The sequence below is a fragment of the Chiloscyllium plagiosum genome, unplaced genomic scaffold (genome assembly GCF_037043375.1).
Source record: "Chiloscyllium plagiosum isolate Xiang-an unplaced genomic scaffold, Cpla_swu_hap1 HiC_scaffold_32, whole genome shotgun sequence".
Lineage (NCBI taxonomy): Eukaryota > Metazoa > Chordata > Chondrichthyes > Orectolobiformes > Hemiscylliidae > Chiloscyllium > Chiloscyllium plagiosum.
The window spans coordinates 46,584,994-46,604,503 of NW_028270170.1; the positions used below are offsets into that span (position 1 = coordinate 46,584,994).

The following is a 19,510-nucleotide window of genomic DNA, read 5'->3' on the forward strand; positions in this document are numbered from 1 at the left end:
TCTCTCACTCTCTCTCACTCTCTCTCCTCTCTCTCCTCTCTCTCACTCTCTCTCACTCTCTCTCTCTCTCTCTCTCTCCCACACTCTCTCTCTCTCTCTCCTCTCCTCCCACACTCTCTCTCTCTCTCTCTCTCTCTCTCTCACACCTCTCTCTCTCTCTCTCTCTCCTCCCACACTCTCTCTCCCACACTTTTTCTCTCTGTCCCTGCTTTTATCTCATCGTTACAATTTCTTTCCCTTCAGGTACTTGTCCAGTTTCCTTTGGAAGGCTGCATTAGAATCAGCGTCCATCACACACACCTCCTGCCTTCACTGTCTCCCAGATCCAAACCACTAACTGCATGAAAATAAATTCCTTCTGTGATCTTGCTTTCTTAAACCAGTCACCTGAATCTGTTTATTGCTTCTTGCTCCTTCTGCTAAAGGAGACAGTTCCTTGGGATCCGCCTTGTCTAGCCTCTTCATTACTTTGAAGTCACCACTAAATGTCCTCACAACCACCTCTTCACTCAGAGCTGCTCCAACTTCTCCAATCTATTGACTTAACTGAAATTCCTTATCCCTGTGACCATTCTTGTGAATCTTTTTCTCCATCTTCGTGTAAGCCTTTCAAATCTTTCCTAAAGTGTAGTCCAGAATAAGGTGCAGTGCTCCAGTTGAGCTAAGTTCGTGTTTCTTTAACGTGTTCATTGCTTGGTTTTGCTCCTCATGCTCCTTGTTTATGAGAGCCCAGGGTACCATATGCCTTTTTAACCACTTCCTCAATCTGCACTGCCATCTTCTAAGATTACATGTGTACCTCCACATGTTCCTGAAAGCCCTTTGAAATTCTACTATTTCCTTTGTTACCTTTTAGATTTGATTAGATTCCCTACAGTGTGGAAACAGGCCCTTCGGCCCAAGCAGTCCACACCGACCCTCCGAGGAGTAACCCACCCCGACCCATTTCCCTCTGACTAATGCACCTAACACTATGCACAATTTAGCATGGCCGATTCACCTGACCTGCACATCTTTGGATTGTGGGAGGAAACCAGAGCACCCAGAGGAAATCCACGCAGACATGGGGGGAATGTGCAAACTCCACACAGAGAGTCGTCTAAGGCTGGAATCGAACCTGGTACCCTGGTGCTGTGGGGCAGCAGTGCTAATTACTGTGCTGCCCTTATTTTTCTCCTCATTTTTCCTACCAAGTGTGTCTGCACGAAATTCCATCCAAGTGTCTGTCCAGTCCACCAGCCGTTACAGTTCATGATACGTGCAAGATCTGTGTCAACCCATGAATGTTGAAGTTGGGGCCTATACCTTCCAAGCCATTTATGTATTATCAATAAAGCAATGGTGCAAGTAGCAAATGATGTAAATTGCACTGCATGCCTTCCTGAAATCAGATAAACTTGAGCTCTGTTTCCTGTCTCTCGGCTAGCATCCTTCCCATGCTGCTTTTATTCCTTGTCAGAAATATTAAAGCCATTATGGGTCACTTTATCAAATACCTTTAGAAAGTCCCATGTCAATCACAACAATCGCATTGCCTTCATCATCCCTCTTTTTTTTGAGGTAATAATTGCATTAGTTGGATGCTGATTGTCTTTTTAATAAATTCATTCTGGCTTTCCTTAATTAATCTACACTTGTCCCAGTGAGTCTTAATTTGGTCCCAGATGATCAATTCTGAAATCTATCCAATGACACTGTCAGTTGTGTAGCTGCTCAGTCCATCTTTACGGGCTTCTATTTTGAAAGAGGGTGTAACATTCACAATTCTTCAATCCTTTGGCACCATCTCTGTGTTTCAGAAGGATTGGAGCATTATGCCCACGCTGTCTGCAATTTCCAACCTTTTCCTTCAATCTCTTAATGCATTTTAATGTAAGCAAGACATCTTGTTGATTTTATTTTCCACCCTTTACTTCCCTCAGTCTCTGTGAATGTATCCCAGCTGACCCTGCTAGATATTTCCCAATAAGGCTCTTCGGTGATGTTATTACACACCCTTGGAGCAGGTAGGACCTCCTGGCTCAGAGGTAAGGACACTACCACTACACCATAAGAGCAAATCTGCTTTAGGTAACTTAAAGTACAGCCAGCTGTTTCAATACCTCCCCTTTTACCAGTTAGTACCTCTGTGTCTCCCTCTAACTTGCTAACCAACCAGCATCTGCTTTTCATGTAGTTTAAATTGTTGTTCCCTTTGAGATTTGGTATTTTTGCATTGTCCTGTTCAGTACAAGAAGAAAAGTTTTGACAACACTTCTCTATTTAGTGTATTCTATCCTAACAAGGGATTTTTCTCTTTTGCTTGTTTCTTGCAGTGGCACTGAATTTCCAGAAGCCTGGAATGGAGATGGACCTAAACAAAGGGAAGTTCCGGCAGAATGGTCGGTCTGGATACATCCTGAAGCCCAGTTTCATGAGGGACACATCCATTCGTTTTGACCCTTCATGGCCGCTTTCGGGGGCAGGCCTCGACAGGAAACAATTGATCATCAACGTGAGTTTAGTTTCCTGAAACTCTGAGCTGTCTGCGTGGTACAAGTGAAAATCGATGATTAAAATTTAACTCCCATCAAATTAGACTGAATACTTGGGATTTCAGTCAAAAAAGCAGTGACTGAAGATGCTGGAGATCAAAGTCAAAAAGTGTGGTCCTGGTAAAGCACAGCCGGTCAGACAGTATCCGAGGAGCAGGAGAGTCGATATTTTGAGCATAAGCTCTTCATCAGGAATGAAGATCTGATAGAATTTCTGCTTGAAATGTGGACTCTCCTGCTCCTCAGATGCTGCCCGACCGGCTGTGCTTTACCAGCACCACACTTGTTGACTTTGATCTCCAGCATTGGCAGTCTTCTCTTTCTCCTACTTGAGATTTCATAACTGTTGACAGATTATATACTCTCAATAATAGAAAAATTGTGAATTTTATTCAGAGCGAAAGGTGTAACTGCCCCTTAACTACATCATCAAATAAGAAGCATTCATCACATTAGTACATAGTTAGCACTGACCCCTTCACTTCCATTAAACATAATAGTTGGGTTATCATTTTCAGAATTATATGATGACTGGGACCTGATGCCAGCATGACATTGCAGCTCCAACCCCAGCACAGCAACAATTTTCTTAATCACAACATAACTTTCCATCCAGTCTGACATTCATTGGAGTTGAGGAGAATGAGAGATGGTCTTACTGAGTCACAAGATGCTGAGGGGAATGAGCAGGGTAGAGGCCGGAGGCCCACCTGCTCATAGGAAAGCCTAGAATTAAGGAGTAGAGTTTTAGGAATAAATGGGGACTCTGATTTCAGATAGAGATAACGGGAATTCTGAGGTTGATTATTCTGTGATGGAGGCAAGGCCATTCAGTATTTTGAGGCGGAATTGACAGATTCTCAGCTAGCAGAGGAGTGAGAGGGAGGGAAGGTGGGAAAACGGAACTGAGGTTACAATCAGAATAGCCAGGATCTTACTGAATGGTGCAACAGAATTGAGGGGCCGACTGGCCCACGGCTTCCCCTACTTTAAATGTTCACATACTGGTGATGAGAGTTTTCATTCCTATAAAACAAATTAACTGACAGTCACTCCAGGGTACTTTCCAACATAACAATCTGCTTTTTGGTCTAGAATAACAGACCAATGGGACTTTGACCATTAGAGTAACAACAATGCACCCTTTACTCTAGGATAGCACGTTACATTGTCCTACACTCTGTATCCAGGATAACACGTTACACTGACCGACACTCTGTATCCAGGATAGCACATTACATTGTCCTAGACTCTGTATCCAGGATAGTACATTACACTGTCCTACACTCTGTATCCAGGATAGTACATTACACTGTCCTACTCTCTGTATCCAGGATAGTACATTACACTGTCCTACACTCTGTATCCAGGATAGCACATTACACTGCCCTACCCTCCCTATCTACGGTAGCACATTACACTGTCCTACACTCTGTATCCAGTGTAGCACATTCAACTGTCCTACTCTCTGTATCTAGTGTAGCACATTACACTGTCCTACACTCTGTATCCAGGATAGCACATTACACTGTCCTACCCTCCCTATCTACGGTAGCACATTACACTGTCCTACACTCTGTATCCAGTGTAGCACATTCCACTGTCCTACACTCTGTATCTAGTGTAGCACATTACACTGTCCTACACTCTGTATCCAGGATAGCACATTACACTGCCCTACCCTCCCTATCTACGGTAGCACATTACACTGTCCTACACTCTGTATTCAGGATAGTACATTACACTGTCCAACACTCTGTATCCAGGATAGTACATTACACAGTCCGACACTCTGTATCCAGGATAGTACATTACACTGCCCGACACTCTGTATCTAGGGTAGCACATTACACTGTCCGACACTCTGTATCTAGGGTAGCACATTACACTGTCCGACACTCTGTATCTAGGGTAGCACATTACACTGTCCGACACTCTGTATCTAGGGTAGCACATTACACTGTCCGACACTCTGTATCTAGGGTAGCACATTACACTGTCCGACACTCTGTATCCAGGGTAGTACATTACACTGTCCTACACTCTGTATCCAGGATAGCACATTACACTGTCCTACACTCTGTATCCAGGATAGTACATTACACTGTCCGACACTCTATATCTAGTATAGTACATGACACTGTCCGACACTCTATATCTAGTATAGTACATTACACTGTCCTACACTCTGTATCCAGGATAGCACATTACACTGTCCTACACTCTGTATCCAGGATAGTACATTACACTGTCCTACACTCTGTATCCAGGATAGTACATTACACTGTCCTACACTCTGTATCCAGGATAGTACATTACACTGCCCGACACTCTGTATCCAGGATAGTACATTACACTGTCCGACACTCTGTATCCAGGATAGTACATTACACTGTCCGACACTCTGTATCCAGGATAGTACATTACACTGTCCGACACTCTGTATCCAGGATAGTACATTACACTGTCCGACACTCTGTATCCAGGATAGTACATTACACTGTCCGACACTCTGTATCCAGGATAGTACATTACACTGTCCGACACTCTATATCTAGTATAGTACATTACACTGTCCTACACTCTATATCTAGTATAGTACATTACAATGTCCTACACTCTGTATCCAGGATAGTACATTTCACTGTCCTACACTCTGTATCCAGGATAGCACATTACACTGTCCGACACTCTGTATCTAGGGTAGCACATTACACTGTCCGACACTCTGTATCTAGGGTAGCACATTACACTGTCCGACACTCTGTATCTAGGGTAGCACATTACACTGTCCGACACTCTGTATCTAGGGTAGCACATTACACTGTCCGACACTCTGTATCCAGGGTAGTACATTACACTGTCCTACACTCTGTATCCAGGATAGCACATTACACTGTCCTACACTCTGTATCCAGGATAGTACATTACACTGTCCGACACTCTATATCTAGTATAGTACATGACACTGTCCGACACTCTATATCTAGTATAGTACATTACACTGTCCTACACTCTGTATCCAGGATAGCACATTACACTGTCCTACACTCTGTATCCAGGATAGTACATTACACTGTCCTACACTCTATATCTAGTATAGTACATTACACTGTCCTACACTCTATATCTAGTATAGTACATTACAATGTCCTACACTCTGTATCCAGGATAGTACATTACACTGTCCGACACTCTGTATCCAGGATAGTACATTACACTGTCCGACACTCTGTATCCAGGATAGTACATTACACTGTCCGACACTCTGTATCCAGGATAGTACATTACACTGTCCGACACTCTGTATCCAGGATAGTACATTACACTGTCCGACACTCTGTATCTAGGGTAGCACATTACACTGTCCGACACTCTGTATTCAGGATAGTACATTACACTGTCCGACACTCTGTATCCAGGATAGTACATTACACAGTCCGACACTCTGTATCCAGGATAGTACATTACACTGCCCGACACTCTGTATCCAGGATAGTACATTACACTGTCCGACACTCTGTATCCAGGATAGTACATTACACTGTCCGACACTCTGTATCCAGGATAGTACATGACACTGTCCGACACTCTGTATCCAGGATAGTACATTACACTGTCCGACACTCTGTATCCAGGATAGTACATTACACTGTCCGACACTCTGTATCCAGGATAGTACATTACACTGTCCGACACTCTGTATCCAGGATAGTACGTTACACTGTCCGACACTCTGTATCTAGTGTAGCACGTTACACTGTCCGACACTCTGTATCCAGGATTGTACATTACATAGAACATAGAACATAGAACAATACAGCACAGAACAGGCCCTTCGACCCACGATGTTGTGCCGAACTTCTAACCTAGGTTAAGTATCCATCCATGTACCTATCCAAATGCCGCTTAAAGGTCGCCAATGATTCCGACTCCACCACTCCCACGGGCAGCGCATTCCATGCCCCCACCACTCTCTGGGTAAAGAACCCACCCCTGACATCTCCCCTATACCTTCCACCCTTCACCTTAAATTTATGTCCCCTTGTAACACTCTGTTGTACCTGGGGAAAAAGTTTCTGACTGTCTACTCTATCTATTCCTCTGATCATCTTATAAACCTCTATCAAGTCACCCCTCATCCTTCGCCGTTCCAACGAGAAAAGGCCGAGAACTCTCAACCTATCCTCGTACGACTTCCTCTCCATTCCAGGCAACATCCTGGTAAATCTTCTCTGCACCCTCTCCAAAGCTTCCACATCTTTCCTATAGTGAGGCGACCAGAACTGCACACAGTACTCCAACTGTGGCCTAACCAAAGTCCTGTACAGCTGCAACATCACTTCACGACTCTTGAATTCAATCCCTCTGCTAATGAACAATAATACTCCATAGGCCTTCTTACAAACTCTATCCACCTGAGTGGCAACCTTCAAAGATCTATGTACATAGACCCCAAGATCCCTCTGTTCCTCCACCTGACTAAGAACCCTACCATTAACCCTGTATTCCGCATTCTTATTTGTTCTTCCAAAATGGACAACCTCACACTTGGCAGGGTTGAACTCCATCTGCCACTCCTCAGCCCAGCTCTGCATCATATCTAAGTCCCTCTGCAGCCGACAACAGCCCTCCTCACTGTCCACAACTCCACCTATCTTCGTATCATCTGCAAATTTACTGACCCACCCTTCGACTCCCTCATCTAAGTCATTAATAAAAATTACAAACAGCAGAGGACCCAGAACTGATCCCTGCGGAACTCCACTTGTAACTGGGCTCCAGGCTGAGTATTTACCATCTACCACCACTCTCTGCCTTCGACCGGTTAGCCAGTTTTCTATCCAATTGGCCAAATTTCCCTCTATCCCATGCCTCCTGACTTTCCGCATAAGCCTACCATGGGGAACCTTATCAAATGCCTTACTGAAATCCATGTACACTACATCCACTGCTCTTCCCTCATCCACATGCTTGGTCACCTCCTCGAAGAATTCAATAAGACTTGTAAGGCAAGACCTACCCTTCACAAATCCGTGCTGGCTGTCCCTAATCAAGCAGTGTCTTTCCAGATACTCATAAATCCTATCCCTCAGTACCCTTTCCATTACTTTGCCTACCACAGAAGTAAGACTAACAGGCCTGTAATTCCCGGGGTTATCCCTATTCCCTTTTTTGAACAGGGGCACAACATTCGCTACTCTCCAGTCCCCTGGTACCACCCCCTTTGCCAGTGAAGACGAGAAGATCATTGCCAACGGTACTGCAATTTCCTCTCTTGCTTCCCACATAATCCTAGGATATATCCCGTCAGGCCCGGGGGACTGGGCGGCACGGTGGCACAGTGGTTAGCACTGCTGCCTCGCAGCGCCAGAGACCCGGGTTCAATTCCCGACTCAGGCGACTGACTGTGTGGAGTTTGCACGTTCTCCCCGTGTCTGCGTGGGTTTCCTCCGGGTGCTCCGGTTTCCTCCCACAGTCCAAAGATGTGCAGGTTAGGTGATTTGGCCATACTAAATTGCCCGTAGTGTTAGGTAAGGGGTAAATGTAGGGGTATGGGTGGGTTTCGCTTCGGCGGGTCGGTGTGGACTTGTTGGGCCGAAGGGCCTGTTTCCACACTGTAATCTAATCTAATCTAAAATTACACTGTCCTACACTCTGTATTCAGGATAGTACATTACACTGTCCTACACTCTGTATCCAGGATAGTACATTACACTGTCCGACACTCTGTATCCAGGATAGTACATTACACTGCCCGACACTCTGTATCTAGTGTAGCACATTACACTGTCCGACACTCTGTATCCAGGATAGTACATTACACTGTCCTACACTCTGTATCCAGGATAGTACATTACACTGTCCGTCACTCTGTATCCAGGATAGTACATTACACTGTCCTGCTCTCTGTATCCAGGATAGTACATTACACTGTCCTGCACTCTGTATCCAGGATAGTACATTACACTGTCCGACACTCTGTATCCAGGATAGTACATTACATTGTCTGACACTCTGTATCCAGGATAGTACATTACACTGTCCTACACTCTGTATCCAGGATAGTACATTACACTGTCCGACACTCTGTATCTAGTGTAGTACATTACACTGTCCGACACTCTGTATCTAGGATAGTACATTACATTGTCCTACACTCTGTATCCAGGATAGTACATTACACTGTCCTACACTCTGTATCCAGGATAGTACATTACACTGTCCTACACTCTGTATCCAGGATAGTACATTACACTGTCCTGCACTCTGTATCCAGGATAGTACATTACACTGTCCGACACTCTGTATCTAGTGTAGTACATTACACTGCCCGACACTCTGTATCTAGGATAGTACATTACAATGTCCTACACTCTGTATCCAGGATTGTACATTACACTGTCCTACACTCTGTATCCAGGATAGTACATTACACTGTCCTCCACTCTGGATCTAGTGTAGCACGTTACACTGTCCGACACTCTGTATCCAGGATTGTACATTACACTGTCCTACACTCTGTATTCAGGATAGTACATTACACTGTCCTACACTCTGTATCCAGGATAGTACATTACAATGTCCTACACTCTGTATCCAGGATAGTACATTACACTGCCCGACACTCTGTATCCAGGATAGTACATTACACTGTCCGACACTCTGTATCCAGGATTGTACATTACACTGTCCTACATTCTGTATTCAGGATAGTACATTACACTGTCCGACACTCTGTATCCAGGATAGTACATTACATTGTCTGACACTCTGTATCCAGGATAGTACATTACACTGTCCTACACTCTGTATCCAGGATAGTACATTACACTGTCCGACACTCTGTATCCAGGATAGTACATTACACTGCCCGACACTCTGTATCCAGGATAGTACATTACACTGCCCGACACTCTGTATCCAGGATAGTACATTACACTGTCCGACACTCTGTATCCAGTGTAGTACATTACACTGCCCGACACTCTGTATCTAGGATAGTACATTACAATGTCCTACACTCTGTATCCAGGATAGTACATTACACTGTCCGACACTCTGTATCCAGGATTGTACATTACACTGTCCGACACTCTGTATCTAGTGTAGTACATTACACTGCCCGACACTCTGTATCCAGGATAGTACATTACACTGTCCGACACTCTGTATCCAGGATAGTACATTACAATGTCCTACACTCTGTATCCAGGATAGTACATTACACTGTCCGACACTCTGTATCCAGGATAGTACATTACACTGCCCGACACTCTGTATCCAGGATAGTACATTACACTGTCCGACACTCTGTATCCAGTGTAGTACATTACACTGCCCGACACTCTGTATCTAGGATAGTACATTACAATGTCCTACACTCTGTATCCAGGATAGTACATTACACTGTCCGACACTCTGTATCCAGGATAGTACATTACGCTGTCCGACACTCTGTATCCAGGATAGTACATTACACTGTCCTGCACTCTGTATCTAGTGTAGTACATTACACTGCCCGACACTCTGTATCTAGGATAGTACATTACAATGTCCTACACTCTGTATCCAGGATTGTACATTACACTGTCCTACACTTTGTATCCAGGATAGTACATTACACTGTCCTCCACTCTGTATCTAGTGTAGCACGTTACACTGTCCGACACTCTGTATCCAGGATTGTACATTACACTGTCCTACACTCTGTATTCAGGATAGTACATTACACTGCCCGACACTCTGTATCCAGGATAGTACATTACACTGTCCGACACTCTGTATCCAGGATAGTACATTACAATTTCCTACACTCTGTATCCAGGATAGTACATTACACTGTCCGACACTCTGTATCCAGGATAGTACATTACACTCTCCTACACTCTGTATCCAGGATAGTACATTACACTGTCCTGCACTCTGTATCCAGGATAGTACATTACACTGCCCGACACTCTGTATCCAGGATAGTACATTACACTGTCCGACACTCTGTATCCAGTGTAATACATTACACTGCCCGACACTCTGTATCTAGGATAGTACATTACAATGTCCTACACTCTGTATCCAGGATAGTACATTACACTGTCCGACACTCTGTATCCAGGATAGTACATTACACTGTACGACACTCTGTATCTAGTGTAGCACGTTACACTGTCCGACACTCTGTATCCAGGATAGTACATTACACTGTCCAACACTCTGTATCCAGGATAGTACATTACACTGTCCGACACTCTGTATCTAGTGTGCCACGTTCCACTGTCCGACACTCTGTACCTAGTGTAGCACATTACACTGTCCGACACTCTGTATCCAGGATAGTACATTACACTGTCCGACACTCTGTATCCCGGATAATACATTACACTGCCCGACACTCTGTATCCAGGATAGTACATTACACTGTCCGACACTCTGTGTCTAGTGTAGTACATTACACTGTCCTACACTCTGTATCCAGGATAGTACATTACACTGTCCTGCACTCTGTATCCAGGATAGTACATTACACTGTCCTCCACTCTGTATCTAGTGTAGCACGTTACACTGTCCGACACTCTGTATCCAGGATTGTACATAACACTGTCCTACACTCTGTATTCAGGATAGTATATTACACTGTCCTACACTCTGTATCCAGGATAGTACATTACACTGTCCTGCACTCTGTATCCAGGATAGTACATTACACTGCCCGACACTCTGTATCCAGGATAGTACATTACACTGTCCGACACTCTGTATCTAGTGTAGCACGTTACACTGTCCGACACTCTGTATCCAGGATAGTACATTACACTGTCCGACACTCTGTATCTAGTGTAGCACGTTACACTCTCCGACACTCTGTATCCAGGATAGTACATTACACTGTCCGACACTCTGTATCCAGGATAGTACATTACACTGTCCGACACTCTGTATCTAGTGTGCCACGTTCCACTGTCCGACACTCTGTACCTAGTGTAGCACATTACACTGTCCGACACTCTGTATCCAGGATAGTACATTACACTGTCCGACACTCTGTATCCCGGATAATACATTACACTGCCCGACACTCTGTATCCAGGATAGTACATTACACTGTCCGACACTCTGTATCTAGTGTAGTACATTACACTGTCCTACACTCTGTATCCAGGATAGTACATTACACTGTCCTGCACTCTGTATCCAGGATAGTACATTACACTGTCCTCCACTCTGTATCTAGTGTAGCACGTTACACTGTCCGACACTCTGTATCCAGGATTGTACATTACACTGTCCTACACTCTGTATTCATGATAGTATATTACACTGTCCTACACTCTGTATCCAGGATAGTACATTACACTGCCCGACACTCTGTATCCAGGATAGTACATTACACTGTCCGACACTCTGTATCTAGTGTAGCACGTTACACTGTCCGACACTCTGTATCCAGGATAGTACATTACACTGTCCGACACTCTGTATCTAGTGTAGCACGTTACACTGTCCGACACTCTGTATCCAGGATAGTACATTACACTGTCCTACACTCTGTATCCAGGATAGTACATTACACTGTCCTGCACTCTGTATCCAGGATAGTACATTACACTGCCCGACACTCTGTATCCAGGATAGTACATTACACTGTCCGACACTCTGTATCCAGGATAGTACATTACACTGCCCGACACTCTGTATCCAGGATAGTACATTACACTGTCCGACACTCTGTATCTAGTGTAGCACGTTACACTGTCCGACACTCTGTATCCAGGATAGTACATTACACTGTCCTGCACTCTGTATCCAGGATAGTACATTACACTGTCCTGCACTCTGTATCCAGGATAGTACATTACACTGTCCTCCAGTCTGTATCTAGTGTAGCACGTTACACTGTCCGACACTCTGTATCCAGGATAGTACATTACACTGTCCTACACTCTGTATCCAGGATAGTACATTACACTCTCCGACACTCTGTATCCAGGATAGTACATTACACTCTCCGACACTCTGTATCCAGGATAGTACATTACTCTGTCCTACACACTGTATCCAGGATAGTACATTACACTGTCCGACACTCTGTATCTAGTGTAGCACATTACACTGTCCGACACTCTGTATCCAGGATAGTACATTACACTGTCCGACACTCTGTATCCAGGATTGTACGTTACACTGTCCGACACTCTATATCCAGGATAGTACGTTACACTGTCCGACACACTGTATCCAGGATAGTACGTTACACTGTCCGACACTCTGTATCCAGGATAGTACGTTACACTGTCCGACACTCTGTATCCAGGATTGTACATTACACTGTCCTACACTCTGTATTCAGGATAGTACATTACACTGTCCTGCACTCTGTATCCAGGATAGTACATTACACTGTCCTGCACTCTGTATCCAGGATAGTACATTACACTGTCCTGCACTCTGTATCCAGGATAGTACATTACACTGTCCTGCACTCTGTATCCAGGATAGTACATTACACTGTCCTGCACTCTGTATCCAGGATAGTACATTACACTGTCCTGCACTCTGTATCCAGGATAGTACATTACACTGTCCTGCACTCTGTATCCAGGATAGTACATTACACTGTCCTGCACTCTGTATCCAGGATAGTACATTACACTGTCCTGCACTCTGTATCCAGGATAGTACATTACACTGTCCTGCACTCTGTATCCAGGATAGTACATTACACTGTCCTGCACTCTGTATCCAGGATAGTACATTACACTGTCCTGCACTCTGTATCCAGGATAGTACATTACACTGTCCTGCACTCTGTATCCAGGATAGTACATTACACTGTCCTGCACTCTGTATCCAGGATAGTACATTACACTGTCCTGCACTCTGTATCCAGGATAGTACATTACACTGTCCTGCACTCTGTATCCAGGATAGTACATTACACTGTCCTGCACTCTGTATCCAGGATAGTACATTACACTGTCCTGCACTCTGTATCCAGGATAGTACATTACACTGTCCTGCACTCTGTATCCAGGATAGTACATTACACTGTCCTGCACTCTGTATCCAGGATAGTACATTACACTGTCCTGCACTCTGTATCCAGGATAGTACATTACACTGTCCTGCACTCTGTATCCAGGATAGTACATTACACTGTCCTGCACTCTGTATCCAGGATAGTACATTACACTGTCCTGCACTCTGTATCCAGGATAGTACATTACACTGTCCTGCACTCTGTATCCAGGATAGTACATTACACTGTCCTGCACTCTGTATCCAGGATAGTACATTACACTGTCCTGCACTCTGTATCCAGGATAGTACATTACACTGTCCTGCACTCTGTATCCAGGATAGTACATTACACTGTCCTGCACTCTGTATCCAGGATAGTACATTACACTGTCCTGCACTCTGTATCCAGGATAGTACATTACACTGTCCTGCACTCTGTATCCAGGATAGTACATTACACTGTCCTGCACTCTGTATCCAGGATAGTACATTACACTGTCCTGCACTCTGTATCCAGGATAGTACATTACACTGTCCTGCACTCTGTATCCAGGATAGTACATTACACTGTCCTGCACTCTGTATCCAGGATAGTACATTACACTGTCCTGCACTCTGTATCCAGGATAGTACATTACACTGTCCTGCACTCTGTATCCAGGATAGTACATTACACTGTCCTGCACTCTGTATCCAGGATAGTACATTACACTGTCCTGCACTCTGTATCCAGGATAGTACATTACACTGTCCTGCACTCTGTATCCAGGATAGTACATTACACTGTCCTGCACTCTGTATCCAGGATAGTACATTACACTGTCCTGCACTCTGTATCCAGGATAGTACATTACACTGTCCTGCACTCTGTATCCAGGATAGTACATTACACTGTCCTGCACTCTGTATCTAGTGTAGCACGTTACACTGTCCGACACTCTGTATCTAGTACAGTACATTACACTGTCCTGCACTCTGTATCCAGGATAGTACATTACACTGTCCTGCACTCTGTATCCAGGATAGTACATTACACTGTCCTGCACTCTGTATCCAGGATAGTACATTACACTGTCCTGCACTCTGTATCCAGGATAGTACATTACACTGTCCTGCACTCTGTATCCAGGATAGTACATTACACTGTCCTGCACTCTGTATCCAGGATAGTACATTACACTGTCCGACACTCTGTACCTAGTGTAGCACATTACACTGTCCGACACTCTGTATCCAGGATAGTACATTACACTGTCCTGCACTCTGTATCCAGGATAGTACATTACACTGTCCTGCACTCTGTATCCAGGATAGTACATTACACTGTCCTGCACTCTGTATCCAGGATAGTACATTACACTGTCCTGCACTCTGTATCTAGTGTAGCACGTTACACTGTCCGGCACTCTGTATCTAGTGTAGCACGTTACACTGTCCGACACTCTGTATCCAGGATAGTACATTACACTGTCCGACACTCTGTATCCAGGATAGTACATTACACTGTCCGACACTCTGTATCCAGGATAGTACATTACACTGTCCGACACTCTGTATCTAGTGTGCCACGTTCCACTGTCCGACACTCTGTACATAGTGTAGCACATTACACTGTCCGACACTCTGTATCTAGTACAGTACATTACACTGTCCTGCACTCTGTATCCAGGATAGTACATTACACTGTCCTGCACTCTGTATCCAGGATAGTACATTACACTGTCCTGCACTCTGTATCTAGTGTAGCACGTTACACTGTCCGACACTCTGTATCTAGTGTAGCACATTACACTGTCCGACACTCTGTATCTAGTGTAGCACATTACACTGTCCGACACTCTGTATCCAGGATAGTACGTTACACTGTCCTACATTCTGTATCCAGGATAGTACGTTACACTGTCCGACACTCTGTATCTAGTGTAGCACATTACACTGTCCGACACTCTGTATCCAGGATAGTACGTTACACTGTCCGACACTCTGTATCCAGGATAGTACGTTACACTGTCCGACACTCTGTATCCAGGATAGTACGTTACACTGTCCGACACTCTGTATCTAATGTGCCACGTTACACTGTCCGACACTCTGTACCTAGTGTAGCACATTACACTGTCCGACACTCTGTATCTACTGTAGCACATTACACTGTCCGACACTCTGTATCCAGGATAGTACATTACACTGTCCTACATTCTGTATCCAGGATAGTACGTTACACTGTCCGACACTCTGTATCCAGGATAGTACATTACACTGTCCGACACTCTGTACCTAGTGTAGCACATTACACTGTCCGACACTCTGTATCCAGGATAGTACATTACACTGTCCTGCGCTCTGTATCCAGGATAGTACATTACACTGTCCTACACTCTGTATCCAGGATAGTACATTACACTGTCCTACACTCTGTATCTAGTGTAGCACGTTACACTGTCCGACACTCTGTATCTAGTGTGCCACGTTCCACTGTCCGACACTCTGTACATAGTGTAGCACATTACACTGTCCGACACTCTGTACATAGTGTAGCACATTACACTGTCCGACACTCTGTATCTAGTACAGTACATTACACTGTCCTGCACTCTGTATCCAGGATAGTACATTACACTGTCCTGCACTCTGTATCTAGTGTAGCACGTTACACTGTCCGACACTCTGTATCTAGTGTAGCACATTACACTGTCCGACACTCTGTATCCAGGATAGTACGTTACACTGTCCTGCACTCTGTATCCAGGATAGTACATTACACTGTCCTGCACTCTGTATCCAGGATAGTACATTACACTGTCCTGCACTCTGTATCCAGGATAGTACATTACACTGTCCTGCACTCTGTATCCAGGATAGTACGTTACACTGTCCGACACTCTGTATCTAGTGTAGCACATTACACTGTCCGACACTCTGTATCCAGGATAGTACGTTACACTGTCCGACACTCTGTATCCAGGATAGTACGTTACACTGTCCGACACTCTGTATCCAGGATAGTACGTTACACTGTCCGACACTCTGTATCTAATGTGCCACGTTACACTGTCCGACACTCTGTACCTAGTGTAGCACATTACACTGTCCGACACTCTGTATCTACTGTAGCACATTACACTGTCCGACACTCTGTATCCAGGATAGTACATTACACTGTCCTACATTCTGTATCCAGGATAGTACGTTACACTGTCCGACACTCTGTATCTAGTGTAGCACATTACACTGTCCGACACTCTGTATCCAGGATAGTACGTTACACTGTCCGACACTCTGTATCCAGGATAGTACGTTACACTGTCCGACACTCTGTATCTAATGTGCCACGTTACACTGTCCGACACTCTGTACCTAGTGTAGCACATTACACTGTCCGACACTCTGTATCCAGGATAGTACATTACACTGTCCTGCGCTCTGTATCCAGGATAGTACATTACACTGTCCTGCACTCTGTATCCAGGATAGTACATTACACTGTCCTGCACTCTGTATCCAGGATAGTACATTACACTGTCCTGCACTCTGTATCCAGGATAGTACATTACACTGTCCTGCACTCTGTATCCAGGATAGTACATTACACTGTCCGACACTCTGTATCTAGTGTAGCACGTTACACTGTCCAACACTCTGTATCCAGGATAGTACGTTACACTGTCCGACACTCTATATCCAGGATAGTACGTTACACTGTCCGACACACTGTATCCAGGATAGTACGTTACACTGTCCGACACACTGTATCCAGGATAGTACATTACACTGTCCTACATTCTGTATCCAGGATAGTACGTTACACTGTCCGACACTCTGTATCCAGGATAGTACGTTACACTGTCCGACACTCTGTATCTAGTGTAGCACGTTACACTGTCCGACACTCTGTATCCAGGATAGTACATTACACTGTCCTCCACTCTGTATCTAGTGTAGCACGTTACACTGTCCGACACTCTGTATCCAGGATAGTACATTACACTGTCCTACACTCTGTATCCAGGATAGTACATTACACTGTCCTACACTCTGTATCCAGGATAGTACATTACACTGTCCTACACTCTGTATCCAGGATAGTACATTACACTGTCCTACACTCTGTATCCAGGATAGTACTTTACACTGTCCTGCACTCTGTATCCAGGATAGTACATTACACTGTCCTGCACTCTGTATCCAGGATAGTACATTACACTGTCCTGCACTCTGTATCCAGGATAGTACGTTACACTGTCCGACACTCTGTATCTAGTGTAGCACATTACACTGTCCGACACTCTGTATCCAGGATAGTACGTTACACTGTCCGACACTCTGTATCCAGGATAGTACGTTACACTGTCCGACACTCTGTATCCAGGATAGTACGTTACACTGTCCGACACTCTGTATCTAATGTGCCACGTTACACTGTCCGACACTCTGTACCTAGTGTAGCACATTACACTGTCCGACACTCTGTATCTACTGTAGCACATTACACTGTCCGACACTCTGTATCCAGGATAGTACATTACACTGTCCTACATTCTGTATCCAGGATAGTACGTTACACTGTCCGACACTCTGTATCTAGTGTAGCACATTACACTGTCCGACACTCTGTATCCAGGATAGTACGTTACACTGTCCGACACTCTGTATCCAGGATAGTACGTTACACTGTCCGACACTCTGTATCTAATGTGCCACGTTACACTGTCCGACACTCTGTACCTAGTGTAGCACATTACACTGTCCGACACTCTGTATCCAGGATAGTACATTACACTGTCCTGCGCTCTGTATCCAGGATAGTACATTACACTGTCCTGCACTCTGTATCCAGGATAGTACATTACACTGTCCTGCACTCTGTATCCAGGATAGTACATTACACTGTCCTGCACTCTGTATCCAGGATAGTACATTACACTGTCCTGCACTCTGTATCCAGGATAGTACATTACACTGTCCGCCACTCTGTATCTAGTGTAGCACGTTACACTGTCCAACACTCTGTATCCAGGATAGTACGTTACACTGTCCGACACTCTATATCCAGGATAGTACGTTACACTGTCCGACACACTGTATCCAGGATAGTACGTTACACTGTCCGACACACTGTATCCAGGATAGTACATTACACTGTCCTACATTCTGTATCCAGGATAGTACGTTACACTGTCCGACACTCTGTATCCAGGATAGTACGTTACACTGTCCGACACTCTGTATCTAGTGTAGCACGTTACACTGTCCGACACTCTGTATCCAGGATAGTACATTACACTGTCCTCCACTCTGTATCTAGTGTAGCACGTTACACTGTCCGACACTCTGTATCCAGGATAGTACATTACACTGTCCTACACTCTGTATCCAGGATAGTACATTACACTGTCCTACACTCTGTATCCAGGATAGTACATTACACTGTCCGACACTCTGTATCCAGGATAGTACATTACACTGTCCGACACTCTGTATCTAATGTGCCACGTTACACTGTCCGACACTCTGTACCTAGTGTAGCACATTACACTGTCCGACACTCTGTATCCAGGATAGTACATTACACTGTCCTGCGCTCTGTATCCAGGATAGTACATTACACTGTCCTGCACTCTGTATCCAGGATAGTACATTACACTGTCCTGCACTCTGTATCCAGGATAGTACATTACACTGTCCTGCACTCTGTATCCAGGATAGTACATTACACTGTCCTGCACTCTGTATCCAGGATAGTACATTACACTGTCCTGCACTCTGTATCCAGGATAGTACATTACACTGTCCGACACTCTGTATCTAGTGTAGCACGTTACACTGTCCAACACTCTGTATCCAGGATAGTACGTTACACTGTCCGACACTCTATATCCAGGATAGTACGTTACACTGTCCGACACACTGTATCCAGGATAGTACGTTACACTGTCCGACACACTGTATCCAGGATA

The 19,510-nt window shown here is 44.7% G+C and overlaps 1 protein-coding gene across 1 annotated transcript in view; it reads left to right on the plus strand.

Moving 5' to 3' along the window:
- Positions 1-19,510, plus strand: part of LOC122558121 (1-phosphatidylinositol 4,5-bisphosphate phosphodiesterase delta-3-like) — a 116,868-nt gene that overhangs the window by 69,844 nt on the left and 27,514 nt on the right. Inside the window, exons 12-13 of the mRNA XM_087977975.1 lie at position 734; positions 2,316-2,494. Of these exons, the coding sequence (XP_087834101.1) occupies position 734; positions 2,316-2,494 (180 nt within the window). The remainder of the gene's footprint in view (positions 1-733; positions 735-2,315; positions 2,495-19,510) is intronic.